Source organism: Manacus vitellinus, unplaced genomic scaffold (assembly GCF_001715985.3).
Source record: "Manacus vitellinus isolate BGI_N305 unplaced genomic scaffold, ASM171598v3 scaffold_14_pilon, whole genome shotgun sequence".
Taxonomy (NCBI): Eukaryota; Metazoa; Chordata; class Aves; order Passeriformes; family Pipridae; genus Manacus; species Manacus vitellinus.
The window spans coordinates 15,776,952-15,793,566 of NW_021939063.1; the positions used below are offsets into that span (position 1 = coordinate 15,776,952).

The 16,615-nt window shown below is 39.7% G+C and overlaps 1 protein-coding gene across 1 annotated transcript; it reads right to left on the reverse strand.

Annotated features, from left to right (window-relative positions):
* On the reverse strand, window positions 1-13,324 carry LOC103757532 (store-operated calcium entry regulator STIMATE). Its single transcript, XM_018068577.2, has 7 exons — window positions 13,214-13,324; window positions 11,381-11,476; window positions 8,009-8,130; window positions 4,705-4,817; window positions 3,745-3,822; window positions 2,841-2,990; window positions 1-1,979 (listed from the first exon to the last, which is right to left on the reverse strand). Exons 2-7 carry the CDS (start codon window positions 11,443-11,445, stop codon window positions 1,863-1,865), a joined length of 645 nt encoding a protein of 214 aa, XP_017924066.1. The 5' UTR covers window positions 11,446-11,476; window positions 13,214-13,324; the 3' UTR covers window positions 1-1,862.
* Window positions 13,325-16,615: the final 3,291 nt, after the last annotated feature.

The window sequence follows — 16,615 nt, forward strand, 5'->3', positions numbered from 1 at the left end:
TACCCCCCCCCCCCCGACATCAAAAAGAACTCAATTAAGCTCCTGATGTCATTAGTTTGTAGATTTAGTCTAAAAGAAACACTAGTGCTGTAACTTATTGCAGTTCTGACATTTCAGTGCACAGTAACGAAGGTCAGTGGCTCAACTAAAACCTCAGGTTTGGTAAAATGGCCCTTGGAGCCGGCTGGACACGCTGAGGTCTGGGAGCATCGTGTTCACCTCGGCAGCCACGCAGGGAAAGGGAATGCTGGAGTAGGGACAGTAAGCACGGGAGCACACAGCTCAGCATTTACTAAGGCCCATTTAAGTGGTCTGGATAATAAATCACATTAAGACCTAGTAAATCTATAAAAAAATGTAAAAAAATCTTACAAAGTTCTGAGCAGTTTTCCAATGAAACTGTTTTGGTTTAAGGCTTGGGACTTTCCCGGTGTCCAGATCCTACAACAGATTTGCACTTAAGCTCTGTTGTCACCTCTTTGACACGTCGCCTTGTCCTGCACAAGGTTTAGCTAAGCAAGGAAAGCTGTCAGAAACAACCATTGAGGAAACATGCAAAGCAAAAGGATGTCACTGCAAACATGTCTGCTAGGTTTCAGACGAGCATGTGTTGTCAACTACCAGAAGAGAGACACTGAAAATCACAGAAATTCTGTAGTAACAACTGCACTGTACCCCTTGGGTTGTTTGTTTTTTTAACTGCTAAAGCATAATGAGACTTTATAGAAATGAAACAGGAGACATTTTTTTGTTGTTGCTGTTAAGCACATTAAATACAGGATTGTTTTTCCAAAAAAAAAAACAAGGGACAGAATTGTTTTTTGCAATATTGTAGCACAACTGCTTCAGTCAGATCACGGCCCTGTACCACAGGCCCTACAAAAGGAAAAGTGTCAGAAGTGTTCCATCTCTTTTGGGTCATTTGAGAGGTATGCACAAGAGACTTGCAGGAACAGAAATAATGAGTCATCCACAGATACTCATTTCACAAATAACCATCACAACGGATTTTTGTCATACACTAAAGTGCACATTTGTCAAATATGCAAACACCACCTCCTATTAAAAAAGGTATTTTCGAATTATGTGGTTGAAAGCACACATAGGACTGCATTTTTAGTGATATTTGGTGACTTCAGCAGTGACAGAGAGCTCTTCCCTTTGCAATCCCTTTGTCTTAAACCAGGACATAAGGATAAATAAGATTTTCACTACAAATATTTTGACCTGTTCTGCACAAAAAAAGGGAACTGCACCCTTTTCTCTGACAAAGAGAATCTTTAAATACAACTGTATGAAAATATAACTTAAATATAAAATAGTCAAATAGATTTGAGGAGACTTGGAAAAAAATCTTTGTTCCACCTATTAGTTCCATAGGTACCCGGTAGCAAGTAAACATTTGTACTTAAAAAAATAATGTTAAGTTACAGCTTGTAACCATAAACTATTCTGCTCTAGGAATTATGCTGCAAAAGCCAGTTTTAGTAATAAAACACACTCCTTTAACTTAGTCAACTCTGATGCCTTTTTGAGAACTTCTTACACTGTCTCATCAGTAACCAAAAGTGAAAGATTCTGATCTGTTCTCTCTGATCTTCTCTGACACAAAACTCCTTAGTGACTCATCTTTAACACCTCTGCAGTTTTTCACCCATGATGAGAAGACATTCTTGCATAATTGGTCAGTGTGTCTGTAGTGCAACTGAGCTGGAAGTCTTCCAACTGCTCCCCTTCTGTTGGGAGACCTTGCTTTTTGAGTCAGTTTGTATGCGAACGGAGATGCAATTGCAACATTAAACCCCACTGACAAAGTTCTTTTTGCCACGAAAAACCTGCAATCACACAGGCCAGGGGCTGTGTCATACGGGCAGACCAAAGCGGTGCTTCTTCTTCTTGATGGGCTTCAAGCTGGTCAGCCTGCGCAGATCCTCCTCGGCCTCCGACTCCTCCATCTCGTCATCGGCTGAAATCAGGATCTAAAAACAAATGTGGACCACTCACTCTTTCTTCTTTCTGCTTTTAAACTTTCACCTTTTTTTTTTTCATGCTTGCAAAGCGCCTTGTTGTCAGGGAAGAGGTGACAGACCACAATTAGGATTTACTGCCTGCACTGTCAAACACCATCACACACCTTATCTGGGAGCTCCATAAATTTCAAAGAAGGATGCATGCATATTGATCTCACTACAGCCACTGAGCCTAAACCTGCACCTCCAGAACAGCAGGGGCAGTTTGAGAGAGAATATTTAAGCTCTCTCTCCAAACTGGTACCATGGAGTCATTTTATTAAGGAAAACCTCCTATAAATAGCACTGTTTATCACACAGAAAAGTTACATTAACTTACTAAAGCTAAAACAACTTACCCTCAAAGAAATGACCCATCCCTTCAGCTAAACTAAAAGCTGCTCACTTAGTGTGATTTAGAATAAAATTATGCTAAGGCAAGTATGTAAATGGTTCTCCAAAATCAGGTCAGTTGCCTCCACCAGCTCCCTCTCACTTTAAGCTATTAACCTCTCTTTGAATTAGAATTGTCTGTTTGTTTTGTATCCCCTGTGGGGTGGGTTTTTTTTAAAAGTATCTGCAGCACAGCTCACCTGGGATATTTACATATTTTATTGTGTCTTCCTGCCCATCTGGAAGGAAATCAACTGCCAGAGTGGTGCAACAAAGACATTTTTCTTAACTGGTTCTCCACAGCAAATGCTGGGAACTGCTGCTAGGGGTACATGCACAGAAAATCAAACCTCAGTTGACAGTGTTCCAATGAAATCAATGGCAGGAGGGGTGAACTGGGTTGATATTGCATTAACTGCAGTGGTGAACTCTACATACTTCTGACTCTGACTCTTCATGTGACGCTGCTCTCCTGTACCGGACTTTACTTCCATTTCTTGAATCTTGTCCTGCTTCCTTTTCTTCAAGTTTAGCTTTTGTCTTCCCTTTCTTCATAAGAAAATTATCTACTACCCAGAACATCAATGCCTGTCAAAGAGAAGGGGAAAGTGACAGTTCAGCTTTCTTCAGAGTAGAATAAGTTCATTTGGTCAGTATTTGGAGTTGACAATAATTCTGAATTGGCCAAACCACCTTGTGCAGGCACAGTGCCACATGGCTTTTTACACAGCACAGGAATGCCCCAGAACCCAGCTACTTGATTCCTTTGTGGAAGAGAAGAAAATAAGAAAAGTAGTGACTATTCACAGTGATTATATATTAACTCTTCATGCAGCAAAGCTTTACCAGCAGTTATTAAATGCAAGGACACCCACTATCCCTGGCTCTAATCCCTAAATCCCAGATTCCTGAAAGAGTACACTTTGGGAAGCATGACTGCACCCTTGCCCTTTTCCTCTGCTCCACCATAGGCCAGCCTGTGGTCAGACACTGGATACTTCACATTACATCTGTCCTTAGACCAACTGCTTCCTGAAGCAAATTTCACTGCAATTTTATAACCTCTGTGTCAGTATTTCAGTATTACATCCAACCTACTGAAGTCATCAGGCCAAAGAGGTCTATGAGGCATTTCTGTCCCTCTCCTGAGCCCCATCCCTTAGCTCAGTGTGGATTTTAGCTTTGTAAAATCTACATATCCAGACATTTTATCCATTCCTTAACACCCCTTCTCTTAAGCACCAAGATAACACTGTGTTTTAAGGACTAATGTTAATTAATGAAGATGTGGTAGAAAGATCTCCAAGCAAACATTTTAGAGAAGCGTTCAAGTTGTACTAACATTAACAAAGAAGGGAACTATCAGCATGACGATGGCCAGCTCCAGCTGGGGGTTCTCTATGGGATTCAATAAAGCCACCTGTGAAAAGAAGAGCACAAGTTCAGATCAGGGCAGCATGTGCACAAACTGGGTTAGGCAGTGCAATGTTCATGTGCCAGCTAATGCGACAGAAATAACGCAGAGGAACCAAAAAAGGACAGCTTTGAGAAAAGCAAAGTACTTAGGACAGCTTATAAATTACCACAGATAAGTAAGTGGGGCTGACAAGAAACTTATCTCTGTCATTTTTGCTTACAGAAATCTGAGGAGCTGTGTGAGAATCATCTTGGACATTTTAGAGCTGTGTGCTCCCAAGGAACATGTCTTAAGTTCCATCTTTAGGAAATTTAAATAGAGCAAAGTTTTACAAAATGCACAGTAGGAAGACAGTTCCCAAAGTAGTCCAGAGCAAACAACAAGGCTAAACTGGTTTTAATGGGCTGTAACAACATCACTTTGAAAATTCAGCTGCAGAGTCTATCAAAATAAATATTTATCTAGTCATCAGCAGTGGCTTTACAATCCACTGCAAACTTCTAAAGGCTACAGTTAAATCTATTAAAAAGGTCAGACGAAGGAAATTCTTTAAAATTTAAATGCAAGAATATAAAATAGCCATAAGTAAGAGTTAAAGAATTAAGAATAAAGAGCACGTTAGACAAGGACATAGAATAAAATTTTAGATATCAGAGTATATAAAAAACCCCTTCAAAATATGATAGGATGTTCCTGGCAATGGATGTCAGGAAGCCTCATTAGCAGTATCCCAATTAAACTAAAAGAACATATCAGTACCACAGATTTAATAGCAATGACTGTAGACAGCTATGATGCCTGAACCAAACCCAGAAACACTACCTAAAGTCTTTACAGCTTCCACCTGAAATTCATTTGTCTGTAAAATGCTGTAAAAGGACAAACCTCTTTCCACTGAGGTATAAGCAGCACTATGATGATGATGGTTTTCTCAAATGTCATAATCATTATGTACAGAGCACACTGGCCCACCCAAGCACTGCACTGCAGGGGGTCACCTGCAAGGAAGAAGGAAGGTTCAATACATGCATAGATTTGATTTTACTTCACAGTAAACACCTCAGAAAAGCAGTGTTGGAAGAGGCAGCAGGGCAGCTAAATCCTCTGAAACTGTCCTCTCCTGATTCCTTTAGGGCTGCTCCTTCCCCTCCCTCAGCCTCACCCCACCTTTCAAAAAGAAACTGGATCTCACAGGACTTGATCCAATTCAGCAGTACCTGTACTAAGAGCACTGTTTCATATAATCTGATGAAAGCAAGACAAATAAAGTTGCATTACATTTGTTTCCCAGCCCATTGTTAATTTTGACCCTCTGTCATGAAGCATGAAGTTTTCCTTTGAAAAGGAAAACTTAAGGGAAACACAGTTGGGGGAAAACACACTTCTCTTCAGTCTAAGTAGAACCATGATTTTGCCACTCTCCCTGGGCTACCTTAAACATATTTTTCCTCTCTACAAAGTTAGTGACCATAAGTAACTGATCACAACTGAAGCAACATGTGCAAGGGCTCCTATGAAAAATTTAATTGAACAAAAAAATTAAGATCACATTTTAATTTCAATGTCAAAGGGTTTGAAATTCTGCTGCACCCCACTGTGGCAGAGTAAGAACCCGAGTGCATGAAGTTATCTGCCAGAACAGGATGAAAACCACAAATATTTGACCAGGAAAACTTGTGCAGATTCTTAGACTCTATGAAAGAGAGCAGGAAAAAAAAAAAGAGGAAAAAAGAGGAGTGTTAGGCCTAACAAGCTTTGCAGGTGAGTTCAAAGCAGCACTTCACTGGAAAACAAAAGGAAGGTCTGGAGGGGTATGACAGCACTTTAGTCTTTGCTGCAGCTTCTGTAACATCTTTAAAGACAGCTCAAAACTTTTAGCCTGGGGATGAATAATGGGCAATGGAAAATCAGATGCCTTTATGTGTTTGTAATGCATAATGGACAGTTGCTACTTCCTTTTCTGGAACATTTCTGAAAGGCTTTCAGGATTAATAGTTGGTAATAGGCTGAGACTGTTTGCAGCTTAAATGCCACACAGAGAAACTGGTAAATCAGATTGGAGTCCAAAACAAAGCAAACTTCCTAACCACGTTTTACAGTGTGAGCTAATGATCAACACTCAACAAAATGCTCAAGTTTCACAACTACATACTGTAGTTTATGACAGTCTCTCAGTAGTATCCTTGCAGAAAAGCTGGGAAGGATGGACTGGATGGGTGGAGACACAATTCTGATATAAAGGAAAAAAGCTTTCACAATGAGAGTGGTTAAGTACTGGAGTAGATTGTTCAAAGGGGTTCTTAAATCTCAAACCATGGACAAATTAACAACTGGATGGACCATGCCCTGAACAACACACTTCAGCTTTGAAGTTAATCCTGCTTTGAGCAAGAGGTTGGATCATATGACCTCTGGAGATCCCTTCCTATAAGCCATGAAATTCAAGTTGTTAACATCACCACATCCAGAAGGTGCTCCCAAGAATATTTAGGACATTTGTACATTCAGAGGCTCAGTATACAAACTCAAATTAGAACTTCAGTGTTCATGTTGAAGTCAAAGCTCTAATTCCATTTCTAAAGTCTCTCACAGCTTCTCTTGAATTCTAATTTTATACCTCTTGTGTACAAGTTGCATTTATAGAATAATCCAGCAAATTAGTGGAAATCTTGTTACTGCGAGAAAAGCAAATAAAGAATGAAACTGAAACATTTTGAACCCTCTGCAGTGACACTGTAGCAGCATCTTAGGAATATGCTGGGCAATGCAAAAGTAGTCTATACCAGTGTCTGCTACTGCCATCAGCTGCTTTGCAGAAGCACGTTTTCAGACAGCTCTTGAACAAGATACCTGTTATTCCTCTATCCTGTATCTTCTCTCTGTTCTTCAAATCCTGAAAAATTCTCTCAAGAAAACCCCAACTCACAGAACAACTCCAAAACAAATTTTCAATAGTTTTAAAGTCAGTACTCTCTACCCCACATGGCTGCAAGTAACTTGCTCTGCCAGTGGCAAACAAAGAGCTGGAGGGAAAAGATGCATCAGATACAGTTTCTCAGTTTTGCCACATGAGAAGCAAAGACAAGCAAAGAGTCCACAGCACATTCAGTTGCCAGCAGAGTTTACAGTCACCAAGAGGGATTTATCACCTGTTTGCTACTCACACAGCTACAGCAGCCCAAGACAAGAAGGGAAGGAGAACACAGGGAACATTCTTTTCAGCACAGCTCATGACTGCTTTTCTCCTCTTTACATACTCAAATATATTAACTGATTCTGCACCTCTACTAAAATCCAACTGCTGACGTGATGAATCTGAAAATACAAAACTGGAAATATGAAGACAAATCTAATAAAATTTAAAATTCTGACATTAAAAAAGCCCCTGAGGGATCATCATGCTACTTTGTTCATAAATCAGCATGTGGTGCTGTTTTGCTGTACAAACAGCAACCATTTATAAATGCTGATATTTTGGTATCCATTCCTTCCTTGAGGCATTTATGCTTAAAAACTATCCTCCATATAAAGAAGAAGCTTTTAAAACCAGCAGGACACTGCTATTTTTGTGACAGCTTCAAGTAATGAATCACCAGGGATCAAGTAATAGAGCTAAGAAGGGAAATGAGCTCACAGTGAGAACTAACTTGAGACAAATGATTATTTAGGCTCTAGAAACACAAACAACATCACTCAGTCACAAGAAGAGACTTGTCTGGGGACAGGGGGGGAAGGTTCTTGTTTGTTTTCCTGCACTTGATAACAAACTGAAATCACAGTGATCTCCAAGCTGAGAACTTGGCTTTACTACTCCAAATAAAATGCCCCAAGATTTGATACCTTTCAATGAGCAGACCCCTGGCCACCCACGGGGTGGAGAAGAGAGGAGAAGCCTGGAGAAGAGAAGGCTCTGGAGTGACCTTATTGTGGCCTTCCAGTACCTGAAAGGGTCTTTTGACAAGGGCATGGAGTGATAGGACAAGGGGGAATGGCTTCACCTTGACAAAGGGCAGCGTTGATCTTTTTAAGACAGAAGGTGCATGCTGAGATATAGAACTTAAAAGAACCTTCATTACAAGTAAAATACTAAAATGACTGTGAAATGATCTTCAGATGAGTTAAGCACTGGCTGAAATACTCTGAGATTCTCTCCTGGAAGTCATTTCAGCCCAGAAGAGGGCCCATTTACCATATTCCCCAAAGCGAAGGGACTCCCACTGCTGCCACTCCACGAGGCTGCTGACGGCTCGGATCCCGATGTAGATCAGCAGCATTCCCAAGGTGGCATCGAGCAAGAAGTTGATAAGGTACCTGAGAGGAAAAATGTAAGAGAAAACAAGGAGCAAAGGTCCATTTTCTACAGGTTCAGGGTATTTTAATACCACAATCAATAAAAGATCTGTTGCACACGTGTTGAGAAGCCAGAGTATGGAGAACAATCATCTACCCACCTCTGTAATTACACAGACTAAAATTTATATAGTTTTAGCAGTCTCAATATTTTGTTTCTGTCCTTAAACTTAAATTCCAAATTCATGAACTCTGCTGTGTGCATACTCTACATAAACTCCAACATTAAATTATTCCTTGAAATTAAAACCAGATTTCTTTTTTACCATTACAGTTTAATTTTGCATGGAAACTTGACTAAAACCAAAGGAATAAGACCAGAAGTTACCTTAAAGACATCTCAATGAATTTGAAGGTAAAAAGTCCAACCTAGAAGTTTTATGCCAAGGGGGAAAGTCAACACAACTAGAGCTTTTCTTGCTCAAGGGAGCCTGTTCCCTGCCCCAGCAATGAGCAGTGAGCAGTGAATACCATACCCAGAGAGTACTGTCACTACTGAGGCCAAATTTCAACTTATTTTGTGTTAGGAACTGATCTACTTTCTTGCACTTCAGTTCTTATCCAATGAACATTTAAGTATCAGACATAAGCCTTCCCAGGAAAAAATCCATAACCAAACCAAACCAAACCAGCCCTCAAGGGACAAACTGCTGCAATACTAATTTTATTGTTTCAAAAGCAGCTTCTGGGATCTTACCTATGCTTCAAAAAACCAGAGATTTCAAATTAATTCTTAGGGTCATTTGAAGATGCAGCTGAAATTCAGAGCATTTTCTAAGTCAGTTTGGTTTATTTAATATCACCAGTTTTAGCTGAACAAAACTGCATTTGAGAAAGAGCCAGCTGTAAGAGATATAGTAAATCCCTGTTATTGAGGTTCTTATTTGGTAATTCCAAATACTTAAGGTAAACCCTAGAGTCTATAGGAACTTATCTGCAGGGATAAAAACAGCAATCAGGGACCTGTGGGCTTCTGCAGCTGCAGAGACAAATCCACATGGGCCAAACAGCATCAAAAGTGTAAAGCAAAACAGAATTTGTGCATTCAAAATAGTAAAAGAGGAGCTCCTCTGACCCTCAAAATCCCATTCAAGAGCAGGTGAAAATTAAAAATGAAGTGGATGTTCCATAAGATTCCTAAAAATAGTTATTTTCTAAGAACTGTCTGGCAAATCTCAGTTTTAATTAACTTCATATTAGACCAACATGAAGACCCAGAAGGAGGCAAACTCGGCACTGACAAGCCTGCACAAGTCACGCTGAGGCCACAAGAGGCTGCTGTAAGCCCGCAGCAGGAAGGCAGCGCCGGGAGCAGGGAGACACCTTCACATCCAGTCACGGCTCCCGGCACGGCCCCAAATTCCAACAACCACCCGCCCATCAAGGTGTTTGTAAGAGTTGTTTTGTCAGCTTTGATATGATGACACGCAGCACTACATCCCCCAGCTAACGAATGGCAACTTCCAGTTGTAGTTCTCTCCAAGCTCTGAACTACAGTGTTTTCTAAAACTACATTTTCTGGTTTTGTTCTGAAAAGAACCCAAAAGCTACAAAACAGGAAGGAACAGAAAACCACCCAAGTTTGAATTTGCTGAGTAAAATTATTATTATTTCAAGTCACAGACAGAAATGTTGCTTTTAGTCGCTAGTTTTGACCCACTTTCAAATTTTATATATATTTTTCCTAAGACAGGACAAGCAGCTTTGGGTAATATTACATGGTATTTTTTCTGCTAAAAAGAACCTACACCCTTGTCTGAGAAATTATACAGCTGCACACTGTAATTTCTGTTATCCTGAGAACAGTGGATAACCTCACTCTCTTGTTTTGTGTCATGTTACACTTACATTAAAGTGGCATTTGAAAATAAAATTATGCAGACTGCAGGAGAGAATGCACTTGTCAGTAAACCCTTTATTTTGAAGGCACAGTACACGGCACAAAGGTATTTTTAAAATACTGTAATAAACTATTGTGCTTTACCTTTAAGCAGTGATAATTTTCGACATGCTTTGGGGAGCTCACTTGAATGTATACTTTGAGTTATAAAAGGGGAACAAAAGCAATTTTCACCTGCCAGTTTTTAAATCTGTCAGGAAATTCTTAAATCTGTAAGCAAGGAAAATCCTTACAATGATGCCTGGTATTACTGAAACTGTCATCATTATAACTCAAACTTTACAGTTAATGTGTTAAAATAAATGCAATTTCCCTACCAAAATGCTCTGTGCTGGGAAGAGGGAAAGCTGTGTTTTCCTTGTGCATTTATAGCCTGTAGGAACACAAAAAGAAACCAAGGGGGAATAAAGGAAATAAAACAGGCTTGTGCAGCAACACAAGCATATTCCTTGAGCTGTGTGTCTCCTTTGTTTAGCAAAGGACAACAAGTGAGCAGATGCCACTGAAGGGACTGGATTGGTCCTAAAAGGCAAATTACTGGGTTTTTTAAAAGTAATTTCGCAGCTTCCATTACCAGGACTGTGTAGCTACTTCGAGCCTGAGCCTTATCAAGAACAAACTCAAACAATTACCATTTGCTTCAGGAGCTCCTGTAAAGAGCCTGATGGGGTCTTAGTCATCAAATCTTCAGGTTTAACACACTACAGTGCAACGTTCATCTGTTTAGTCACAGCGCTCCAAGCGTGACATTGCAAAATTAATTTCTGCTGTGAGTGCCTGACTGCTGAGTAGGATTCCCCAGTCTTAACAAAATGAAAACAATGCTGCAGCAGCAAATGCAGAGCTTAGAAGAAAGTAGAAGCACAAATGATTTTTGCTAAATAACCCTGAAAGCAACCTGCCTTTGTATGTGAGCTTGGCTTTAACACAGTGAGCAGAGCACTGGGAGGGCAGTGGGCACAGCTGGATACTCATTTCCTCTGGTCCCAGCACCTCCTTCAGTGAACAGACTCATACTACAACGTGCATCCCAAATCCTCACTCGTTCACTGCAGAGGGAGAAGTAGTAAGACTTTGCCCTAGGTCTAAAATATCTATATACAGCCCAGAATCCTGCCAGCCATGAATTTAAAGAGCAGAACTCCAACCCTTGATCATTAACTAAGCTTAAACCACACGCTTTTGAAAGTGATTGATTTTTAGAATGAAAACTGGTTTTTCAGTTCTACCTTACCCTACCATCCACACACACCATGAAACTCAGCCACAGAACTTCCACAAAGACCAATTATTCTAAAATGAAACACTCACAGTGAACAGGGGTCTTCTTCTGTAAGGTCTGACAAATAGACATTTGCAAAGTGGATGAACAACATCCCTATGGCTTGCTTGGAAGTATCTAAAAACCTGTGGAGAGTAAAAACAGCTTTTAAGACACACAAAACTGCTTACATGATAAAGGTGTCATGGTATTTAGCTTATTTAACAACGTTCCATTTCAAATTCTGCCCCTGTTTCTTCTTGAATACTGCTAACAATAACCCAAATCATATTAACTTGAAACCTACCCCTGTAAATTTAAAGTCTGTGGATATCCTCTTGGTATCACATGCATTATCCATGAGTTAATCCTCAATAAATCTAGCTAAGTCTTTAATAACCCCTGGGAAACAATGAGTATCCTGGTCTCTCTAGGTATTTTGGGCCTTTCATGTTTATACATTTTTAGCAAGTTTATGGTACAGACAAAAATAAAATCCTCATCACAGGCTTGTGGGTGAACAATTTAATAGCTGGCTAATGAGTTCTTTATCTACAGTATTTTATTTAAAAGCCAACGTATTTTTTATCTGAAAGCATGAAGTGGTTTCACCGAATTTTATCTGTAGTACAACAGCTTAAAACACACTGCAGAATTCCAACCTTGACAGCATTATCTTCAAAGCAGGTGACAAAGCCAGAGAGAAAGTCGTTCGCCACTTAAAGGGAAATATAAATACCCCATTTAGATACTGATTCAGTATTGACTCTGACCCTTACCATTCTTTTACCATCACCCTTTGCACAAAACCAAAACTTTTAGTGGGCATTTTATTAGATGTTAAATACAGCAATCATAACAAAAGTATTCTGCAGGCAAGAGTGTGTTCTTTATACAGAGCAACACCCATTTTGCCTGTTGTTCCCACATCTAAAAAGATCCAAACACCCCAACAGACCCAAATGACATTTCATGCCTGAATTCATCCACTCTCCCTGATAACTTTGTCTTAAAGCTCCTTCTCTTCATTCACTGCACGACACAGAAAGCAGAGTGTTGGAGATGAGGCAGGAAGCCAGTGAGTTACTTATCTAATCAGTGTGCCAAGCTAAAAATAACAATACTTGAGTTCCAGAACAAGATTCTTTGCTTAAAAATTAAGGGCTATCACTGCACTTGTCAGAATTTCAGGCTGAGGTAGACTGTAGCACACAAAGATTTTGCATTTATTTTTTCAATAAAATAAAGATCAGGATTAGTTTGAAAAGCAGCACCCTATGAGGTGAATTTAAACCACTGAAACCTGCAACAAGCAGAATGACAACCTAACATTTACACCAGTCTAAAAACTGGTACAGCTGATGTTGCATTGCTTCAACCCAGGAACTTTTAAAATGTAATAAACACCAATACACTTTTTATACCTTGTATTCTTCTATGGCTGATGTATTTCTATCTTTTATCATACTGTTTTCTATTTGATACACAGTAAGATAGCTACAGAACATGGAGTTCTGTTTAAGCCCAGCTGAGAGCTTCCTGTAAGCTTATTTAAGTTTGTGCATGTTCAGACGAACCTTAGGGCAACTCTAAGTTTCCATGTTCAGGAGGAACCACAGCCTGAAGCTTTATGTCTAAATGAACATCTCTGTAGAGATTCCTGGAAGTGTTTAGCAAGAAAGGACTCACCAGAAAACACACAGAAGGTAACTTTTCACTGACTCATGTATTCTGGTAATTTTTCTGGTTCCTCACTGTCAGTTACCAATTTCTTGCCATCACTTTTCTCTGTTTTAATCATCATATGCAAACAATCATCCCTTCAATTTCTAAAACATGCAAGAAACAAACAAAAATTCAGAATAAAGCCTGCAGAAACCCACCATATCCTCCAGGGACGTCTTTCGTGCTTTGGTTCTCTGAAGCGCTTTACTAAGAAGAAAAAAAAATAAAACAAAAATTAATTGAAGACAATCAGCAACTCCCAAAGCCAAAAAAAAAAAATATAGAAAAAGGAAAGCAAATCATCTTGCAGAAATGTTACATTCTTTGATAAATTGGATCTTTCAGTACTGCACTTTATCAATCTCCAAGGATCCATGTTTAAAGGAACTGGTTCCCTTCCATCACCTTCAAGTTTTTGCAACTTGCTCCTCTGAGTGCCAGGAGACCTCATATGGAACAATAATCCATGTCCCACCACCATTCCATTGGCCTGAGCTTTTAAAACAGCCCATCCAGGAAGTTTAATTTCTGACAGGAAAGCAGGGATTAGAAAAAGCTGGTTTTTTTGCTCACTGGAGTCCAAAAGTCAAATTGGAAAGTATTCTTGCAGTATGAGGCAATATTATCAGATAAATTAAGTCAATTAATAGGAAGACAAACATATTCTCTGACAAAGTGTCTTTGTGTATGACAAGACTTTTGTGGGCAAACTGAATTGCAAAAGGAAAGCAGGACGGATGGTTTTTAGTCAGATAATCCCTTCAAAAAAAAGGTTGATAATTGTTACATATTAAAAACTCCAAAAAAATCCGTAGTAAAATTAATGCCAATTATAACAAAGGTAAAAAAACCCCAGTAAGTTTGTTTATTTTGATTTTCATACAGTTTATAATACAAATTGTTTGGGTGTCTGATAGAAAGCTCTTCTCACACCCTGCCCAGGTCCACGTGGAAGGACCTAGATGATTCATGAAGGAACAAGTGTAGGAAAATAGAGGGGCAAGGGGATAAAAACAGTTGCTCATTTGTAAACAGTGGCTTGTCCAAACATTTGTACTGTCTGATCTGCAGCTGTCCTATCTTCTTAGGAAATCCCATTTCTAACTCCTTCTGGGCAAGGAAACCTTTTTCCCTACTGGGAACACACACTCAGCCCTGCCATGGGTTGGACCACAAACTTATTTTCTGTTACTGCTGCAAGATACTAATTCCTTACTCATCCCAAAGACAGACCAAAGATAACAGGGAAGAGGAAACCTTTCCACTAAGGATGGGGTTTATATATGGGTTTTCCTTCCTTCTGGCCAAGGTTCACTGTCACTCACCAGCTCCTTCAATGTAAGTCTCGAAAAATAACTAAGCTCTTATTGCAGAAATTATCTCTTATAAAAAAATTAAGTCCCAATTCCCCTCCAACCTTTGAAATCGCAGAGATTTGGACTTCAAAAAGCACAAACCACAGCAGGTGCAGTCAGGCAAAACATCAACAGGTATCTTAACCTGTTTTCCAGGTACTAGGGATGAATTCCAGTCTGACACAGGATGCTGGGTGTAAGTTATGCTTGCCCAGCTTACAAGCTTTTAAACCACAGTCTGGTTTCTGAACCAATCACAATTTTTTTACAAGTAAGGCAATTTCCTGAGAGGCAACTGTCCTCATACTATACAGCATTAACAGAGTGACCTAAATGCCTTTAAATAAATAAAAAGCTGAATGAATCACCTCCAAGCTGGAGGGGCAGCACTTGCAGGGAACGCCAAGCTCCCAACCTGCCATCTCACTGTCTGTCACTGCTTCTGGCAGCAGGGAGAAACATGGGAAATTAAAAAGTGACAAGAGGAAAAGACTGTACATTTACACCAAAGATAAAGTTGTAATAGCAACATTTGCCAGCAGTTTTCTCCGTGAACAGCATGACAGAAATACAAAACTTCTGTTAAAAATGAGCAACACCCAGCCAAGTTAACCAGTTTGTTATTTATGACAAGTCCTCCCCAGTCACACTATGGATTACTTTAATTAGTGGCTCTTTTGTATAACAACAGGAAGCCAAAAAGCATCACAAAACAAATGCAAGGAACAGAAGTTTCAGTTTACTGTGGAGTTAGTGCAAGATGCTTTTCTGCACACAAAATGGAATTAAACCGGTAAGATGGGCATATTTTGGGGAGGGGTGAATTCCAAACGTAGGTTTTTGGCTTTTATTGCAGTGAAGTTCTATAAGCCTGTGGATTCATTAATTTCCTTAAAGAATTCACAAAAATTCATTTTGGAAGAAGATATTCCAAACCAATTCAACTAATACCATTTCAAATGTCACCCCTACTGAGAAAGAGACTCGAGGTCTGTGTTTCTCTGGCCAGCTCTGAAAACACATTTCATTTGAGTTAACAATAAACAGGAGAGTTAACTTTGAAAGCCTCTCAGTTGTCTTTTGGGAATGCACTGATCACACCACCAACTTCTATCTCCCCAAATTAAATGAGACAATCTGTGCAAATGCTTTAGGAGGTGCTATGTGCTGAATATGTACCTTTTCACTTGAAGGTCCAGTAGATCTTTTTTTTTAAAAAAAAAGTTGTGATTGGTTCAGAAACCAGACTGTGGTTTAAAAGCTTGTAAGCTGGGCAAGCATAACTTACACCCAGCATCCTGTGTCAGACTGGAATTCATCCCTAGTACTTGGAGAAGCAGGTTAAGATACCTGTTGATGTTTGCCTGACTGCACCTGCTGTGGTTTGTGCTTTCTGAAGTCCAAATCTCTGTGATTTCAAAGGTTGGAGGGGAATTGGGACTTAATTTTTTTTATAAGAGATAATTTCTGCAATAAGAGCTTAAATAGTTATTTTTTGAGACTTACATTGAAGGAGCTGGTGAGTGACAGTGAACCTTGGCCAGAAGGAAGGAAAACCCATATATAAACCCCATCCTTAGTGGAAAGGTTTCCTCTTCCCTGTTATCTTTGGTCTGTCTTTGGGATGAGTAAGGAATTAGTATCTTGCAGCAGTAACAGAAAGCCCATACATGAAAGTGCTGTTTGCTATTAATACAATAATTTTAGAACAAAAAGCCAGTGTGTTTTTCCAGCAAAGATTCTGTACATTTTTTAAGCATCTATCCAAACTGGGCAGGGGAAAGCAATTCTTCCAGTGGCCCTCCCCCAGAACATGTGAGGACTGTAGCTGCTCTCAGCCCCAGTCCCAATTTCTCCTGGCAGTTCCTCTGCCCCCCCCCAAACTCGTGTGTGTCAGCTGACAGATGGGTCCCAATCTGCCGGCTCCTCGGCACTCCATATGCTCCGGCTTCCAGCACTGCACTCACACCAGCAAGAATCCACCAGATTTAATATTAATTAACTAATAATGTTCAGAATTTCATGCTGAATTGTAAATGAAGAGCGAAGTGCTGCTTGTTTATACACTGGGTGCCAGAATTTTTCAGGAAAGGAAATAAAAGCACTTGTGCCAACAAGCATGTGAGCTGCCAGATGGACAGATAATAGATAAGCATATAAGGCACAGTATTGCTAATGCAAAATTCAAGTTCATTGAATTGTCTT